Source organism: Toxorhynchites rutilus, chromosome 3 (genome assembly GCF_029784135.1).
Source record: "Toxorhynchites rutilus septentrionalis strain SRP chromosome 3, ASM2978413v1, whole genome shotgun sequence".
NCBI classification, from domain to species: Eukaryota; Metazoa; Arthropoda; class Insecta; order Diptera; family Culicidae; genus Toxorhynchites; species Toxorhynchites rutilus.
The window spans coordinates 205,708,224-205,726,081 of record NC_073746.1 but is presented as its reverse complement, the minus strand read 5'-3'; the positions used below and the strand labels follow the sequence as shown (position 1 = coordinate 205,726,081).

At 45.6% G+C, this 17,858-nt stretch overlaps 1 protein-coding gene across 5 annotated transcripts in view; it reads right to left on the bottom strand.

Moving 5' to 3' along the window:
* Positions 1-207: 207 nt before the first annotated feature.
* LOC129775121 (uncharacterized) overlaps positions 208-17,858 on the bottom strand; it is a 109,512-nt gene continuing 91,861 nt past the window's right edge. For all 5 annotated transcript variants that reach the window (XM_055779412.1, XM_055779414.1, XM_055779413.1 and 2 more), the window contains exons 3-8: positions 5,743-6,108; positions 5,475-5,674; positions 5,047-5,260; positions 4,046-4,370; positions 1,431-1,555; positions 208-1,243 (exon numbers count right to left, since the gene is read on the bottom strand). In XM_055779412.1, the coding sequence (XP_055635387.1) occupies positions 1,131-1,243; positions 1,431-1,555; positions 4,046-4,370; positions 5,047-5,260; positions 5,475-5,674; positions 5,743-6,108 (1,343 nt within the window). In that variant the 3' untranslated portion in view covers positions 208-1,130. The remainder of the gene's footprint in view (positions 1,244-1,430; positions 1,556-4,045; positions 4,371-5,046; positions 5,261-5,474; positions 5,675-5,742; positions 6,109-17,858) is intronic.

The window sequence follows — 17,858 nt, the reverse complement described above, 5'->3', positions numbered from 1 at the left end:
ATTAGCAGCTTAATGAGGGATATTTTCGCTACAATAGCTGAAAATTGTAGATGCCAGTGGATTTTTTTTTCTGTTCGTGCTCTAAGGAAAGAAACACCCCCACTGTTTCTGATCGAGACCAGCTGATAAAAACCAAACCGGCAGTGGAAATGGAAACGAAGGATGACGGAATGAAGTAAAAAATCGCTTTTTTCATTATATACGTTGCGTGAGATGTTCCAATTCTCCTTTCGTACGATGTTTTTATTTTCTGTTGTTTGGTATTACATTTTTCCATTCAACTTTTGTATTATTTTGTGTTTTTTTAAACATAGTACATTCATTATTTTAGATACATTGTTTTTTTTCTCTATGTTTCTTGCACAGGGAGGGAGGGTTCTTGTTTATATATATATATATAAGTTTGGTTATGGTTTCATACTCTGAGAATAAGAATAAGAATTTCCAATATTTTTTGTTATGTTGCTTGAAAGGTTCGTCCATACGACTTCAGTGATATTAATTGTTTCAAAATTCTATTAACTTACCAGTGTTCGTTCAAAACATATTTTTCTGTTCGTCTGCGAGTTCAGTATATTTACATAACCCTTAAAAAACGTGTAACAATTTTTTCAATCCCTAGAAAATAATTTACATTTTGATTTTCCTTTTTATTTGACCGACACAAGTTTTCGTTATTTGCACACGAAAGATCAACATTATCCCGTCGTTGGAGCTCTTATATCGCGTTGGTAATAATCCGGCTGTAGGTTGCATGAATTGGTGTTTTATTAAAATGGCAAGCGGGCCTGAAAATGACTATTTAATGAATGCTTAGTCGAGATTATTGGCTAACTTGTAGGAAGGATGCAAAAATATACATAAATCATGACTCGTGGCTTTGATTCTTTCGCTGCTCTGCTGAAGGCGCTTGATAATTCTTTTCCGGAATCCTAATCGGATCATGGACCAAAATTCCGCTGATTGTAAACATCTGCCTCTTCGCTCTTCAATTTATTCGGTTCGCTGGTCGAGAATCTGCGGAGTACTTCCCATCCTATTGCAGCAGAGAAATAATTAATCTTGACGGTTGCGCATTTTCGGTGTGATTGATATAATGTCGCTCTCGGGATGCGAGCGCCATGGCGATATTACGTGCAGGATATGTGCAATTGTATCCAACAGAGGATACAATAGATCGTAAGTGATGCGAATGCTCTTTCTTTGTCTCCTTGATTGTGTTGAACCGCAGCTGGTGTTTCGCCTAAATTTTTTTGGAATGAAATTTTCATTAGAGCTCGCTACGAATTTCCTGTTCTGTATCTATCGAATATATATGCCCTAGAGTGTGCCTCCCCATCTCCCATACTCTACACCTGCATTAGAAACTTTGATAGCGAGGCACATTCTAGGCATAGAAATGACACACATTTAGATACAAATTTGCGTACCATTCAACACTTGGATTTGTGCGGAGGTTGCCTGCTTGTCGGCTACGATACATGTGTAGAGGCCACTGTGCGTTCGTTCCGCCTGGATAATGGTCAGCCTACTGTTGAGCCACTGCTCCGAATAGCTGAAAATGATTATACTGTTTGAATTCCGCGCTCGAGCTTAATCCATACAAGCACATGGAAGGGAGGGGGGTTGGTGTATTGAATTATCGTAACAGGGTTTGCAATTTAGAGTTTGGCGTGTTTTGATATAGTCGTATATTACACAGAATGCATTGTGTTTATGTGCTCATGTTGATTTCGAACAATTATGGTTCGGTGGTTGTCAACGTCGAGAGAAATGGAATCGTTCACCTTTTAGGTGTGGTAAGGTGTTACGTGTACGAATCTAGCAGCGTCAGCGTGGTTGCCATAACTACATTATAATTTGCATTTTTACAGATATTCCAGACTTTTTCAAACAAGGAATCTGTAGTTACAGATTTCAGTTTTTCTTTATTTCACACAGATTTTACATATTTTTCTAAAGAACATTCTATTATTTTTTCATGAATTCGTGTTGAAGTTAATGTTTTTATTTTATTTTTTTTTCATCCCTTCTGTTTCATTCGTTTGTTCAATCACAAACCCCTTATAAAATCGTCTGTTTAAATGAGTTTCATCTTATTTTCACATTCAGTTGGTGCAATTTATTTGAAAATGACTGTGTCTCATATGAATCGCTTATTATCAAAATAAAAGAAATGGTTCGTTTTTTGTTCAAAAGTACTGTAAATTTTAAATAATAAAAATAGGTAGGTTATATCTATGATATAACCGCAAGGTTGACGTGGGACTACCTTAACTTAGCAATCATTTGTTTGTATTGATTAAAATTTTGATTGAATGAAAAGATTTCCGAATTTAATTGAATTCAATATATTTGCTTTGTGAGTAAAAAGATTCCATGTAAGGTCATTATACATTCGTTACAAGTAAATTTAATGACAGTCCTTTTACGTTTGGTATGATGACATCTTGGTTTTGATGTCTGTGTCAGGCAAACACATTTCAGTCAGAACAAAAATGACCCCAATTTGCATGTATTTGCAATGCCGATTTCCCCAGACACCTTGGTTTAGAAGTCTTTATTAGGCAAACACATTTCAGTCGGAACAAAAATATCCCTGACCTGCATGAATATACAATGCCAATTTCCTCAGACACCTTGGTTCTGAAGTCTTGGGGGAAACACATTTCAGCCAGAACAAAAATGCCCCCGACTTAAATATATTTGCAATGCCAATTTTCCCACGTTCCTTGGATTTAAAGTCTGTGTTAGGGAAACACATTTAAGTCGGAACAAAAATGCCCCCGATTTGCATGTATTTGCAATGCAAATTTCCCCACACTCCATGGATTTGAAGTCTGTGTTAGGGAAACACATTTCAGTCGGAACAAAAATATCGCCGACTTTCATGTATTTGCAATGCCGATTTCTCTAACGCTACTTGGTTTTGAAGTCTGTGTTAGTGAACACAGATCGGTGCGATCAAAAGTCCCCATACTTTCATGTGTTTGCGATGCCGATTTCCCCAAGGCTGCATGGTTTTAATGGCTCTTTTGGTGAAACCGTGAATCGGGCCAATCAAAACGAGGTAGTTAGGACGTTTAGATAACGCTTAACATTTTACAGTTATTCAATTGTTTATCTAATGAAAAATAACATTTTATTAATTGCGATAGAAGCGTAGAAATATTCCGTATCAATTGATGCAAACGTCTTTCCGATCCAGTAAGAAATGTTCGAGTTATAAGCATTCGGAATCTTTAATTTTTTCCTGCATGTTCTATGTTTAGGTTTTCATTTTACCTCCCATATGCTTAACTGTCAAATTTCGTTTCGTTCTCACATAATATAACAAATGAATGAATTGAATACAAAAAAATCAATGCCGTCATGTTTTAGACACTACACTAAATGATGTTTTCTGTCTATTTTACTATTTTCCAACGTACAAAAATAATGATCTCACAAATTATCAACTACTATTGAGAGTTGTTGAATTACCCTTTCAAATGACATGTCATTGATGTTTGACAAAACATGAGCAAATGGAGTCATCTGGCATGATAATTTGGTTACGGACCAGTACATTTCGAGATTTTTTGAACAGTTGACAACCTAGTGGAACAATCGACGATGCCCGCTTATCCATATTTTTTGAAGTCTAAATTAATGTATTGGTACAACCATTCGATAAAAACAATTGCTTTATAGTACGTGATAATGATAACCCTTCAATTGCAGAAGCGACGATTAAATTTTAAATATTAATTGCGATGTTCGCAACTTCAGCTCTTATCTGCACACATGTGTGAAAACGCTTTATTTCAATAAAATATTATCTTATGTATGTTATATCGAATGTTTCCAACTCGAATAAAGTATATTGTCTAATTCGACGCTTATGCTCAGCATCCCACGGCACCGCGGAAAGATTACCACTTCAACTTGATTGCACTGCCGCTCGAGTTGGCTCGAGTAAACATTGAAGTGCTTTGAACGGCGGCACAAGCGGAAACATAAAGCCGTTGATAGCAGAAATCAGAAACCATTTGCATAGACTTACCTACAACTGAGCTTGATATCTTTCGGGAGCTCGGTACCATCTTTTTTCCAAACGATATTCTGTGGTAACGATTGTTTGGTCTTATCTTTATTATTATTGCTCGCTGTCACTCCCTCGTTTAAAAGTTTGGAGCCGGTCATCCTCGTTCCGCTCGGTGAAAGTTGTAAACCGTTGATGGTGTGGCCCGCCGGTGATGGAACATCATTTGGCAGTGTTGCCAGGTACGAAAGCGACACCTGACAAGAGATATCGATAGTGCTACCTAATTTATAATATCTGTCGTAGAACTCGTAGCCGATTTCGTCTACGATCCTCACCGCTGGTTCTAAACAGTAAGAGAGAGAAGATATAAAGTTAGTACGATATTCAGAGATAAATCAATTCTGTGTGAAAAATGTATTCGAAAAATTCTGGAGATAACGGTTCGGTAATCAATCTGAATTGAAACCAGAGATACTCAACAGCAACAACAACAAGTTGCCATTGTTGTAATAAATACCGACTGAACAGTATGCTTCGTTTCAATGCTGCGTTAATCCCGCATAATAAATCTCAGAGTTAATTGTGTCTGCTGGAAATGAAGCCATTGTATGGCAATTTGCACGCTGGTCGGTAATTCATCTCCAAGACAAATTTTTATTCCTGGTAGGCAGCGGCAGAGCTCGTAATCAAGCACATCCAAAAATTCATCGTAAATCCTTCTTCATGCGCTGATCAGAAGTATATTATTTCCGTCTTTCGCCTGAAGATTAATTCTTCTCTGCTGAATTATTCGCTTTGCGCTTTTATATTCCGTCAGTGCGAATGGCATGCCCTGAATGGCTGATCGACTGAATACTTTTCACACGGATGGAAATGAAAGACATTCAATGAAACGCGAAGCAATCATTCATTCCGTTTTGCTGGGGATTTGCTAATTGTACCGAAATACCTCTATGAGAGAGAGAGAGAGAGAGAGAGAGAGAGAGAGAGAGAGAGAGAGAGAGACAAAGGACACCTACCTAGAACCGTGAGATTGGTGGCAAAAACTCGGGGCGGATGCGTGGATACCTGACACATGTACATGCCGCCATCTTCGTTCTTGATAGGGTTGATATGTAGGCGCCAATTGTTCGGATATTGAAATTTCACCCTTATCCTTGGATCGCCACTATACGTATTGTTTCCTACTGTTAGTAGTGATACCTTATCAGTCGTTCGCCTTATCCACATCACCTGATGTCATACGCATTGAGGAAGTTATAAATGGTGGGAAAAGGGAGAACAAAAAGCTACTTTTCAAAGAAGATAAGCCAAATTGTAATACATTTGTTATTGGCACACTTTATCCCTCTCGGGTTAACTTGTTTGTGTGTGTGTACGTGTGTGTGAGAGAATAATCCAACCCGGTCAGAAAGGAAATTAGAACAAGATTGGAAAAGTGTCTTACCGTTTTATCTTTAAGCATTCCTACCCTACAGTTGAGAATTGCTTCCGTCGACAAATGATATCCTACTTGCAATGCTCCGGAAGTCACGTTGAGTGGCTCTTCGAAAAATGGACCCCAGTGCCGCTCATGATGATGCTTGGACTGATAAGGCATTGAATGCATAATCCTATGTCGAATATCAGGTAAAGTAGGTACTAGTACTGTAACCATAATTTGTCAAATTAAATGTCTTTCGCTTCATCATTTTGAGGATGACAGTTAATCTTACATGGTCGAAAAGTTGTGAATTTTATGCTGTAGTTAGTTTTGTGCTGATCCATCATTTGTTCGGCCGCAGGTGTGGATGTTCGTTGCTCTGTGGCTGCTCCTGCTGCTGCTGGTGGTGAGGGATCTATCCTAGCTGTCGAATGCAATTGTGCCGCCTCGGCTCCATCGATCAGAAGGGTTGGGATATTGGTCTGATGCTGCCAAGGGGATGTTAACGCTTCCGTCGTTGTCACGTTGAGTAGTATCACCTCTGCCGGTGACATCGTCGACACCGACAATTGGCTATTTGGAGTGACTTGTTTAGAATATGCGTTTGCGTTTGCTGTTGTTGTGGGACGTTCTGTTAACATGGTTTGCTCTCTCATATCTGAGAACGAAAACAAAGAAAAAGAATATCGTTCAAAAAATTGAGATGGTGAATATCATGCTATCCTGTTTGACGCATTTAGTTTCCCTGAAAATTGTACAATGCTTTCCAGCAAGCGCATTAAAACATTAAAAAGAAAAGTGAGAAATCTTTTTTTTTATGGAGGGGCCACTGCGCATCGAGCAGATCATTCGGAATAAAGGGGTTCAAAAAAAAAAACAAAAACAAACGGTAGCAAATCTAAGCAAAGCAACTGTTCGTAAAGCTATTAGAAAATTCTAAATTACGGTCAACTTTACGAACTTTAGGAGCAATGCTCGTTCGAGAAAAATATCGCCCACGAGATGACCATCAGATGAACAAAATTTTTTGAGCGTTTTGAGCCATCGAGCAACTGCATTAAAGTTAGATTACAAGGCGTTTGAGCTCTACGTCGGATATGATAAAAAAAAAGAACTAGCCGATGTTTGCAACATGCACCCATGTTTTTCGGTGCGGGTAATATAGACATGTAGTGGGGGGAATATGGACAGGTTTATAATATACGAAGTGTAGAACCATTCAACCAAGGTCTGAACTCATCACGAATGTTTGTTAAATGACGAAAAAATACTTCTAAATCCACATATAAATCCACAATAAACGGGCAGAACCTCAACTATTTTGCTTTTGGTTCCAGCCAGCTTCTAGACAGTCCACCTTTGGCGACTTGATTCCCGTCTGTAGACGTACAGCATTCCTTAGGAACAGAATAAACAGACTTTTTACAGTCCATCACATTCCCATTAGCAACTGTCCGTTTCACCACATCAATTTTTCACATGAAAAAAATAAATTAATCCAGAATCAAGAGGTGATAGATGATCATATTTTTTATATTATTTCAACAATGACAGAGTTATAGAACTTTTTTTGGTTTCGGACTCTGTTGCCTCAAACTGGCTCTATATTGAAAAATACGCTACAAAAGACGATTCTGTTGCTACCATTTGAGAGATGAGAAAATTCAGTACAGGATATAGTAGTTGAACATCTAATTTAGTTGATTCAAATAACCTTTTGGAAGTGAAAATTTAAAAGTTAGAATGTTTTTAAGTGTTATCATTAATTTTATCCTATTTTTTTAACTTGATTGTTAATATCAACTAAATTAATTCTCTCTAACCGCCTTACAATTTGTTCTTTGCCACCCAAATTCTATCTTTCTTAACTTCGCTGCAACACGATATAAACAACTTCTGGTGAAAATTCAAACAAAATCTTCAAAAATCACGATTTTACCTCATTGCACATAAAGCCTGTCCACGTTAAATTTCGGACACCAAGATGATGCCAGTAAAACAAAAATTCACGTAATACAACAAAACCGATTGTTTATTTAAGTAAAATAGACTTATATCTAAAACAAGGAAAGCTTACTTCGATGCTAATTACGTTGCCTGTAAAATTCACGAACTTTCATGGGAACATCTGCCATTAGGTTCCGTACAGTATCCTCAGATTTGCTGGCGGCGGCGCTTTTCCATCTGCTCTTGAAATAATTAATGCCATTCGCTTTCTTCTTAGTTTCGAATAGTTTTCGCTCAATCAGAGCCCAGTACTTTTCCACTGGGCGAAGTTCTGGACAGTTCGGTGGATTTGCCTTTTCTGGCACATATTTGACCTCATGTGCATTATACCTTTCCAGGATGGATTTTGCATAGTGACAAGAAGCCAAATCTGGCCAAAACAACGCTGGAGAGTCATGGCTTCTTATGAATGGTAGCAACCGCTTCTGGAAACATTTCATCTCGTAGACATCTTTGTTGATAGTGCCGGTAGAGACGAAACATTTGGATTTTCGGCCACACCTGCTTATTGCCTGCCAAACCAAGTACTTTTTGAGGAATTGAGACTGCTTCTTGATCCGGAAACACTCGGCTACGGTAATCCTTCGCATTGCAGTATAAAAAGCGAGACCCGAAAGCTGTTTGAAGTCTTCGAGTACAACATTTTTTTCAAAAACTGGGTGTAGATCACCTTAGCACGGCTTTTTGCAGTGAAATTTTGCTTATCATCACGATTGGGCACCTTTTTCACTTTGTACGCCTTCAGTCCATGCCTCTGCTTCACTTTTGACGTAGGACTACGTCTTTCATTTCTATACCGGGGTGTAAAATCAAAGCTTCGAAAACGAAAGCGTTACGCCGGAGACCGAGATTTTGAGCGTTAATAGCTCTTAAACAACTGACCGAAATGGTATGATAAACACTTCATTCGAAAGATAAAATGTCTACGCGTTATATACTTGTTACTTTTTCATCCAAAAACTTGTTTCAATAGCCTTAAAATTGCTTTCAAAACAGGCTATTGAAATCACCAATCGGTATATAAGCAAGCACCGCTCGGAAATTCACTCAGTTATAATTGAACAGCGATTGGAGCATGTTGTCTCTGTTCTGGTGAAGCTGAATTCGTTCATCATGAAAGCGCTGATGAACGGTGTCACCAAGAGCCTGTTTGTGCACCTTAGGACAGAAGGGAATCCATCAGGAGGAGATTGATTCCATAAACGGTTTCACTTGAGACATCGGAGGAGCCGCCACACAAACACATACAAGCGCCGAACTTTTTTCGTTGGGTTGCCATCCAGCGTCGAGAAGATTCCGGAAAGACGTTCTCGTTGCAGGAAAATATTTTCAATATTTTCGTATCCAGTATTGGATGCGCGCGCAACGGAAAATGTTTCGCATCGCGAAAGTCATATAATTTACAATCGATTATTGCTCAGTAACTGAAAATTGCAAACTCAGGGAGTTCATTCGCCTCTAGTTTGCCTTCCAAATTACCATCGTAAACCTCTCGATTCAATCGGACAAAAAAGCATAACTTGAGCGATACTCTGGTGGTGAAACGCATTCATTTTTCGTGAGGACATCGACAAGACAACATCGTTACTGAACGAGCTGAACGAGCTGAACAAGCTGAACGAGCTGGACGGAGAGACCTGACCTGACCTGACCTGACCTGACCTGACCTGACCTGACCTGACCTGACCTGACCTGACCTGACCTGACCTGACCTGACCTGACCTGACCTGACCTGACCTGACCTGACGTGACCTGACCTGACCTGACCTGACCTGACCTGACCTGACCTGACCTGACCTGACCTGACCTGACCTGACCTGACCTGACCTGACCTGACCTGACCTGACCTGACCTGACCTGACCTGACCTGACCTTTTTTTTTTTTTTTTTTTGGCAGACTTATCTCACTTCTTAACTAGGCGAACCTAGCCAGAATTTTCACCTGCCCCCGGGCTTCTGAATGCCAAAGGGGGACTAGGCTCTGCGGAATGCACGTATCTGTATGCTCGTGCTGTTTTAGTCCTGACCGAGGAATTGTCGGACAATCGCGCAGGTGCTAAGGATGACCGACTTTTGGATGCCGGCCAATTCCTTCTCGATGTTCAACACCTTTAGCGCTTCCAGAAGTGTCTTCGGGATAATTCCAGTTCCAGAGAGAACGACTGGAACAATTCTTGGGACCTCCCTTAGCCCCCACAGTTCCTTGAGCTCCACGGCCAATGGTCGGTACTTGCAGATTTTGCGACCGTGGGTCTCCTCCAGATTCTGGTTCAGTGGAATAGCGACATCGATGATGGTGACTTTGCGGTCGCTCTTGTCGTAAACCATTATATCTGGGCGGTTGTGGTGGATCGAGAGGTCGGTCAGAACAGTGCGATCCCAGTACAGCTTGAAACGGTCATTTTCCAGGACAGGTGCAGGCAGGTACCGGTAGTTTGGTACGTTGTCTTCCAGTAGAGCACATTGGAGCGCCAGTTGTCGATGAACAATACGGGCCACGTTGTTATGGCGCTCGGTGTAGGCTGCGTTGGCCAAAACGGGACAGCCTCCCATAATGTGCTCTATGTTTTCACCTGGTTGATGGCACATCCGGCAAATGTCATCAACGTCTTGATGCCAGACGTACCGCCTGCAGTTTCTCGTCGGCATTATCCTGTCCTGGATGGCTATCATGTCGGCTTCTACTACTGAAGAGAGTTCACCACGCGTTAGCCACAGATTAGATGCGGCCTTGTCGACGTGTGGCCGGTCCAGTTGATGGGGGTGGGCACCATGCACTGCCTTCTGCTTCCAAGCTGCAATCTTCTCCTCCACTGTCTGCAGATTGCAGTTGAGTTGGTACTCCGCTTGCGCCAAGTGCAGAGCGCTGTATCCTCTGTCGGCGGCGCAGACAGCCCGGTATAGCGCGTTTTGGTTGGCGCGTTCTGCGAAGTACTCGCGCAGTTGTCGTACCTGGGCAACACACAGTGCAGAAATGTCGACGATTCCAAGTCCCCCTTCTTTGCGTGGTAGTGAAACTCTCTCCAGTGCCGATTGAGGATGGTGCATTCCGGCCTCTTTGAATGCTTTCCTCATCCTCCTCTCAAGGTCCTCTAGGTTAGTTTTGCTCCATTTGACTACACCAAAACTGAAGGTCAGCAGGGGAACCGCGAATGTGTTGATCGCGCGTACCTTGTTCCCCGCGTTGAGGAAAGTCCTCAGGACACAGTTCACTCGACTCAAGAACTTGTCTCGCAGCTCCGTCTTGATGTCGGAGTGGCGAATCCCGGTGAGCTGTCGGAATCCAAGATATTTATAGGATTCGCCACGAACCATGTCTCTTATAAACTCGCCGTCATAGACCTCGTAGCCTCCGGATTCGGTAAGTTGTCCTTTCAGCAGGTGGACACAGCGACACTTGTCGAGGCCGAACTCCATACAGATGTCCCTGCTTATGTCTTCGACAACCCGGATAGCTACACCTAGACGCTGACGTGAATCAGCGTAGACCTTGAGATCGTCCATGTAAAAGGTATGGGTCACTTCTTCGTGGGCGCCGTCGCCATACCTTATTTTATAGCCATGACCGTTTCTATTGAGCGTCCTACTGAGGGGGTTCAGTGCCCAGTGAGTTTTTTTTTTTTTTTTGGCAGACTTATCTCACTTCTTAACTAGGCGAACCTAGCCAGAATTTTCACCTGCCCCCGGGCTTCTGAATGCCAAAGGGGGACTAGGCTCTGCGGAATGCACGTATCTGCATGCTCGTGCTGTTTCAGTCCTGACCGAGAAATTGTCGGACAATCGCGCAGGTGCTAAGGATGACCGACTTTTGGATGCCGGCCAATTCCTTCTCCATATTCAACACCTTTAGCGCTTCCAGAAGTGTCTTCGGGACAATTCCAGTTCCAGAGAGAACGACTGGAACAATTCTTGGGACCTCCCTTAGCCCCCACAGTTCCTTGAGCTCCACGGCCAATGGTCGGTACTTGCAGATTTTGCGACCGTGGGTCTCCTCCAGATTCTGGTTCAGTGGAATAGCGACATCGATGATGGTGACTTTGCGGTCGCTCTTGTCGTAAACCATTATATCTGGGCGGTTGTGGTGGATCGAGAGGTCGGTCAGAACAGTGCGATCCCAGTACAGCTTGAAACGGTCATTTTCCAGGACAGGTGCAGGCAGGTACCGGTAGTTTGGTACGTTATCTTCCAGTAGAGCACATTGGAGCGCCAGTTGTCGATGAACAATACGGGCCACGTTGTTGTGGCGCTCGGTGTAGGCTGCGTTGGCCAAAACGGGACAGCCTCCCATAATGTGCTCTATGTTTTCACCTGGTTGATGGCACATCCGGCAAATGTCATCAACGTCTTGATGCCAGACGTACCGCCTGCAGTTTCTCGTCGGCATTATCCTGTCCTGGATGGCTATCATGTCGGCTTCTACTACTGAAGAGAGTTCACCACGCGTTAGCCACAGATTAGATGCGGCCTTGTCGACGTGTGGCTGGTCCAGTTGATGGGGGTGGGCACCATGCACTGCCTTCTGCTTCCAAGCTGCAATCTTCTCCTCCACTGTCTGCAGATTGCAGTTGAGTTGGTACTCCGCTTGCGCCAAGTGCAGAGCGCTGTATCCTCTGTCGGCGGCGCAGACAGCCCGGTATAGCGCGTTTTGGTTGGCGCGTTCTGCGAAGTACTCGCGCAGTTGTCGTACCTGGGCAACACACAGTGCAGATATGTCGACTATTCCAAGTCCCCCTTCTTTGCGTGGCAGTGAAACTCTCTCCAGTGCCGATTGAGGATGGTGCATTCCGGCCTCTTTAAATGCTTTCCTCATCCTCCTCTCAAGGTCCTCTAGGTCAGTTTTGCTCCATTTGACTACACCAAAACTGAAGGTCAGCAGGGGAACCGCGAATGTGTTGATCGCGCGTACCTTGTTCCCCGCGTTGAGGAAAGTCCTCAGGACACAGTTCACTCGACTCAAGAACTTGTCTCGCAGCTCCGTCTTGATGTCGGAGTGGCGAATCCCGGTGAGCTGTCGGAATCCAAGATATTTATAGGATTCGCCACGAACCATGTCTCTTATAAACTCGCCGTCATAGACCTCGTAACCTCCGGATTCGGTAAGCTGCCCTTTCAGCAGATGGACACAGCGGCACTTGTCGAGGCCGAACTCCAAGCAGATGTCCCTGCTTATGTCTTCGACAACCCGGATAGCTACACCTAGACGCTGACGTGAATCAGCGTAGACCTTGAGATCATCCATGTAGAAGGTATGGGTCACTTCTTCGTGGGCGCCGTCGCCATACCTTATTTTATAGCCATGACCGTTTCTATTGAGCGTCCTACTGAGGGGGTTCAGTGCCAGACAAAACCAAAGCGGGCTGAAAGAGTCGCCTTGGAATATCCCCCTCTTTATCTGCAGCGTTCTAGACTGCAACACATTTTCCCCATCACTGAGGTGCAGAGACGTACTCCACTGCCTCATCGCATGCTGCAGGAACCTAACGACGACGGGATCAATTTTGTAGAGCTCCAATACCCGGACGAGAAACGAGTGAGGTATGGAGTCATAAGCCTTCCTGTAATCGATATAGGCCATACTTAGGTTCCGCTGGTTATATACCGCCTGGCCGACTATGGCTGCGTCGATGATGGCCTGGTCTTTGCAGCCATGCGTATTTTTCCTGCATCCTTTCTGCTCTTCTGCGATGATGTGATGCTGTTCGCAGTGAGCAGAAACTTTGGCGGTAATTATGCTGCTCAGTATTTTGTACAGACTCGATAGGCACGTTATCGGTCTGTACTTTGATGGGTTCAATGTGTTGCTGTCTTTCGGGAGGAGGAAGGTGACGCCACGGGTGGCGAATTGAGGAAGGTTGTGTGGGTCACGTAGCACCTTGTTGAAGCACTCAGCTATCTTTGGATGTGCGACGGTCAGCTTCTTGTGCCAAAAGTTCTGGACACCATCGGGGCCCGGTGCTGCCCAGTTCCTCAGGCACCGCGAGGCTTCGCGGACATCGTTCTCTCCGACGATGATAGCTGGCATCTCTCCAATTTCACCACAACTCTCCTCCTCCCGTCTTAACCACATTTGCCCATCGCGATGTTGTACTGGGGTCTCCCAAATACCAGCCCAGAAGTTCGTCACATCGCTAATATCTGGCAAACCTTCGCGGTAGTCGGGCTTCTCGTCGCTAATGTGGTCGTAGAACGCTTTTTCGTTATCTCTGAACATCCGATTTTGTTCCTGGCGCTTTGCAGAGTCAGAGTAACGTTTCAGCCGTTTTGTAAGGACGCTCAATTGCTGTACCAGTGTGTCGAGTTTTTCCGTCAGCTGGTGAGCTCCCAGCTGGCGAAGTTCAGTAGGCCGCACGATCACAGCAACTTGGCGACATAATTTCGCCGATCTGCTGCCTCTTTTGTACGCCATCAGTCTTCCAATTGCGGCGCGCTTGTTTAGGATCCGTTGCTCCAATCTCCTTCGCCATGGAGGCTCACGCCTTTCACGGAGATGTTGGAGCAGTCCGCCTCTTGGCCTAATACGGTATCCTAAACTTTTGGCGGTCGCCACAGCAGCACAGTAAACTATCAGTTGCAGCTCCTCCATGTTCTCAGCATCAACCAAGTGCAGCGGAAGAACGTGCTCGTTCATGAGCTTTACTGCACTTGTCAGCCTGCGGGAATGCTGCAACTTCGGGATCCTGGGGCGCGACAAAGGGTCCGTGTCGCGGAACTGTGAGATCGCCTCGTCGTAATGGAAGACCAGATCGCGTAGTAGTTGTTGATCTGGCTGTGGATCTTCCGGCTCAGAGGGTTGTTGTACTGTGGCCTCCACTGGTGCTGATTCGCGTGCCCCACTCGCGAATGAATTGCTCAGCCGTACTGAACTTCGTCTCGACACATCGCTTGCTCTGCTTGTTCTGGAGCTTAGTTCTCTCTGCACCTGCTGCTTGATCTCGTCGACTTGCGTTTGGGAGAGCATATTGTTGCGTACAATCGCTCTACGCCTCGCGTTCATCGCGTTTTGGTCAAGCCTCCCGACGAACTCTGGATACGCTTCCTCGAACATTGCGAGTATTCGAGGGCGACCGCTCATGTCCGTCTCCAAAGCAGTGCAGATGTAATAGGCGCGGATCACGAATTCGTTCATTTCGTGTGTCCACATGATCCGTCGCCTAGTAGTACCCACAAGTGTGGACGACTGTCGTCTGACAGTCGCAACACGCCTCGTAGGCGCAGCGTTTCGTTGGTGATGTCGATGGCTGCTGTTTCCGTGTGGCGGTAGCTCTTCGGGTTGAACCCGGCTGGTGGCCCGCTCTTGCACATCGCCCTCCAGCCGCTGGCCGCTCGCTCTTACGCCCGTTCCAGGACCAGCTCCAGTTCGGGGACCCTCCTCGGGTGATCGCATTCGTAGTATTCGTCTTGACCTTAGCTCCATTGTCTGGGTGTATCTCCTTTGCCCGGGAGACAGCGGGTTGGCAAGGCCTCCATGACCCGGGAGGCCTTCCCCGGGAGAGATATAGCGCTCTGACTCGCTCGCACCCCCTCACTTAGCCACTTTCGACACCCGTTCTCGGAGCCAAGACCAGGTGTGTGTTTCCAGTTCACGCCCGATCTAAAAATGTCGTCATATGATCTTCGTGGAGGCGTGAGATAGGAACATTTGAGACCAACAGGTAGGCTCCTACCCTAGTGTTGATCCCCATTTGAGAATTTTTTTTTTGGCAGACTTATCTCACTTCTTAACTAGGCGAACCTAGCCAGAATTTTCACCTGCCCCCGGGCTTCTGAATGCCAAAGGGGGACTAGGCTCTGCGGAATGCACGTATCTGCATGCTCGTGCTGTTTTAGTCCTGACCGAGGAATTGTCGGACAATCGCGCAGGTGCTAAGGATGACCGACTTTTGGATGCCGGCCAATTCCTTCTCGATGTTCAACACCTTTAGCGCTTCCAGAAGTGTCTTCGGGATAATTCCAGTTCCAGAGAGAACGACTGGAACAATTCTTGGGACCTCCCTTAGCCCCCACAGTTCCTTGAGCTCCACGGCCAATGGTCGGTACTTGCAGATTTTGCGACCGTGGGTCTCCTCCAGATTCTGGTTCAGTGGAATAGCGACATCGATGATGGTGACTTTGCGGTCGCTCTTGTCGTAAACCATTATATCTGGGCGGTTGTGGTGGATCGAGAGGTCGGTCAGAACAGTGCGATCCCAGTACAGCTTGAAACGGTCATTTTCCAGGACAGGTGCAGGCAGGTACCGGTAGTTTGGTACGTTGTCTTCCAGTAGAGCACATTGGAGCGCCAGTTGTCGATGAACAATACGGGCCACGTTGTTGTGGCGCTCGGTGTAGGCTGCGTTGGCCAAAACGGGACAGCCTCCCATAATGTGCTCTATGTTTTCACCTGGTTGATGGCACATCCGGCAAATGTCATCAACGTCTTGATGCCAGACGTACCGCCTGCAGTTTCTCGTCGGCATTATCCTGTCCTGGATGGCTATCATGTCGGCTTCTACTACTGAAGAGAGTTCACCACGCGTTAGCCACAGATTAGATGCGGCCTTGTCGACGTGTGGCCGGTCCAGTTGATGGGGGTGGGCACCATGCACTGCCTTCTGCTTCCAAGCTGCAATCTTCTCCTCCACTGTCTGCAGATTGCAGTTGAGTTGGTACTCCGCTTGCGCCAAGTGCAGAGCGCTGTATCCTCTGTCGGCGGCGGTATAGCGCGTTTTGGTTGGCGCGTTCTGCGAAGTACTCGCGCAGTTGTCGTACCTGGGCAACACACAGTGCAGAAATGTCGACGATTCCAAGTCCCCCTTCTTTGCGTGGTAGTGAAACTCTCTCCAGTGCCGATTGAGGATGGTGCATTCCGGCCTCTTTGAATGCTTTCCTCATCCTCCTCTCAAGGTCCTCTTGGTTAGTTTTGCTCCATTTGACTACACCAAAACTGAAGGTCAGCAGGGGAACCGCGAATGTGTTGATCGCGCGTACCTTGTTCCCCGCGTTGAGGAAAGTCCTCAGGACACAGTTCACTCGACTCAAGAACTTGTCTCGCAGCTCCGTCTTGATGTCGGAGTGGCGAATCCCGGTGAGCTGTCGGAATCCAAGATATTTATAGGATTCGCCACGAACCATGTCTCTTATAAACTCGCCGTCATAGACCTCGTAGCCTCCGGATTCGGTAAGTTGTCCTTTCAGCAGGTGGACACAGCGACACTTGTCGAGGCCGAACTCCATACAGATGTCCCTGCTTATGTCTTCGACAACCCGGATAGCTACACCTAGACGCTGACGTGAATCAGCGTAGACCTTGAGATCGTCAATGTAAAAGGTATGGGTCACTTCTTCGTGGGCGCCGTCGCCATACCTTATTTTATAGCCATGACCGTTTCTATTGAGCGTCCTACTGAGGGGGTTCAGTGCCAGACAAAACCAAAGCGGGCTGAAAGAGTCGCCTTGGAATATCCCCCTCTTTATCTGCAGCGTTCTAGACTGCAACACATTTTTCCCATCACTGAGGTGCAGAGACGTACTCCACTGCCTCATCGCATGCTGCAGGAACCTAACGACGACGGGATCAATTTTGTAGAGCTCCAATACCCGGACGAGAAACGAGTGAGGTATGGAGTCATAAGCCTTCCTGTAATCGATGTAGGCCATACTTAGGTTCCGCTGGTTATATACCGCCTGGCCGACTATGGCTGCGTCGATGATGGCCTGGTCTTTGCAGCCATGCGTATTTTTCCTGCATCCTTTCTGCTCTTCTGCGATGATGTGATGCTGTTCGCAGTGAGCAGAAACTTTGGCGGTAATTATGCTGCTCAGTATTTTGTACAGACTCGATAGGCACGTTATCGGTCTGTACTTTGATGGGTTCAATGTGTTGCTGTCTTTCGGGAGGAGGAAGGTGACGCCACGGGTGGCGAATTCAGGAAGGTTGTGTGGGTCACGTAGCACCTTGTTGAAGCACTCAGCTATCTTTGGATGTGCGACGGTCAGCTTCTTGTGCCAAAAGTTCTGGACACCATCGGGGCCCGGTGCTGCCCAGTTCCTCAGGTACCGCGAGGCTTCGCGGACATCGTTCTCTCCGACGATGATAGCTGGCATCTCTCCAATTTCACCACAACTCTCCTCCTCCCGTCTTAACCACATTTGCCCGTCGCGATGTTCTACTGGGGTCTCCCAAATACCAGCCCAGAAGTTCGTCACATCGCTAATATCTGGCAAACCTTCGCGGTAGTCGGGCTTCTCGTCGCTAATGTGGTCGTAGAACGCTTTTTCGTTATCTCTGAACATCCGATTTTGTTCCTGGCGCTTTGCAGAGTCAGAGTAACGTTTCAGCCGTTTAGTTAGGACGCTCAATTGCTGTACCAGTGTGTCGAGTTTTTCCGTCAGCTGGTGAGCTCCCAGCTGGCGAAGTTCAGT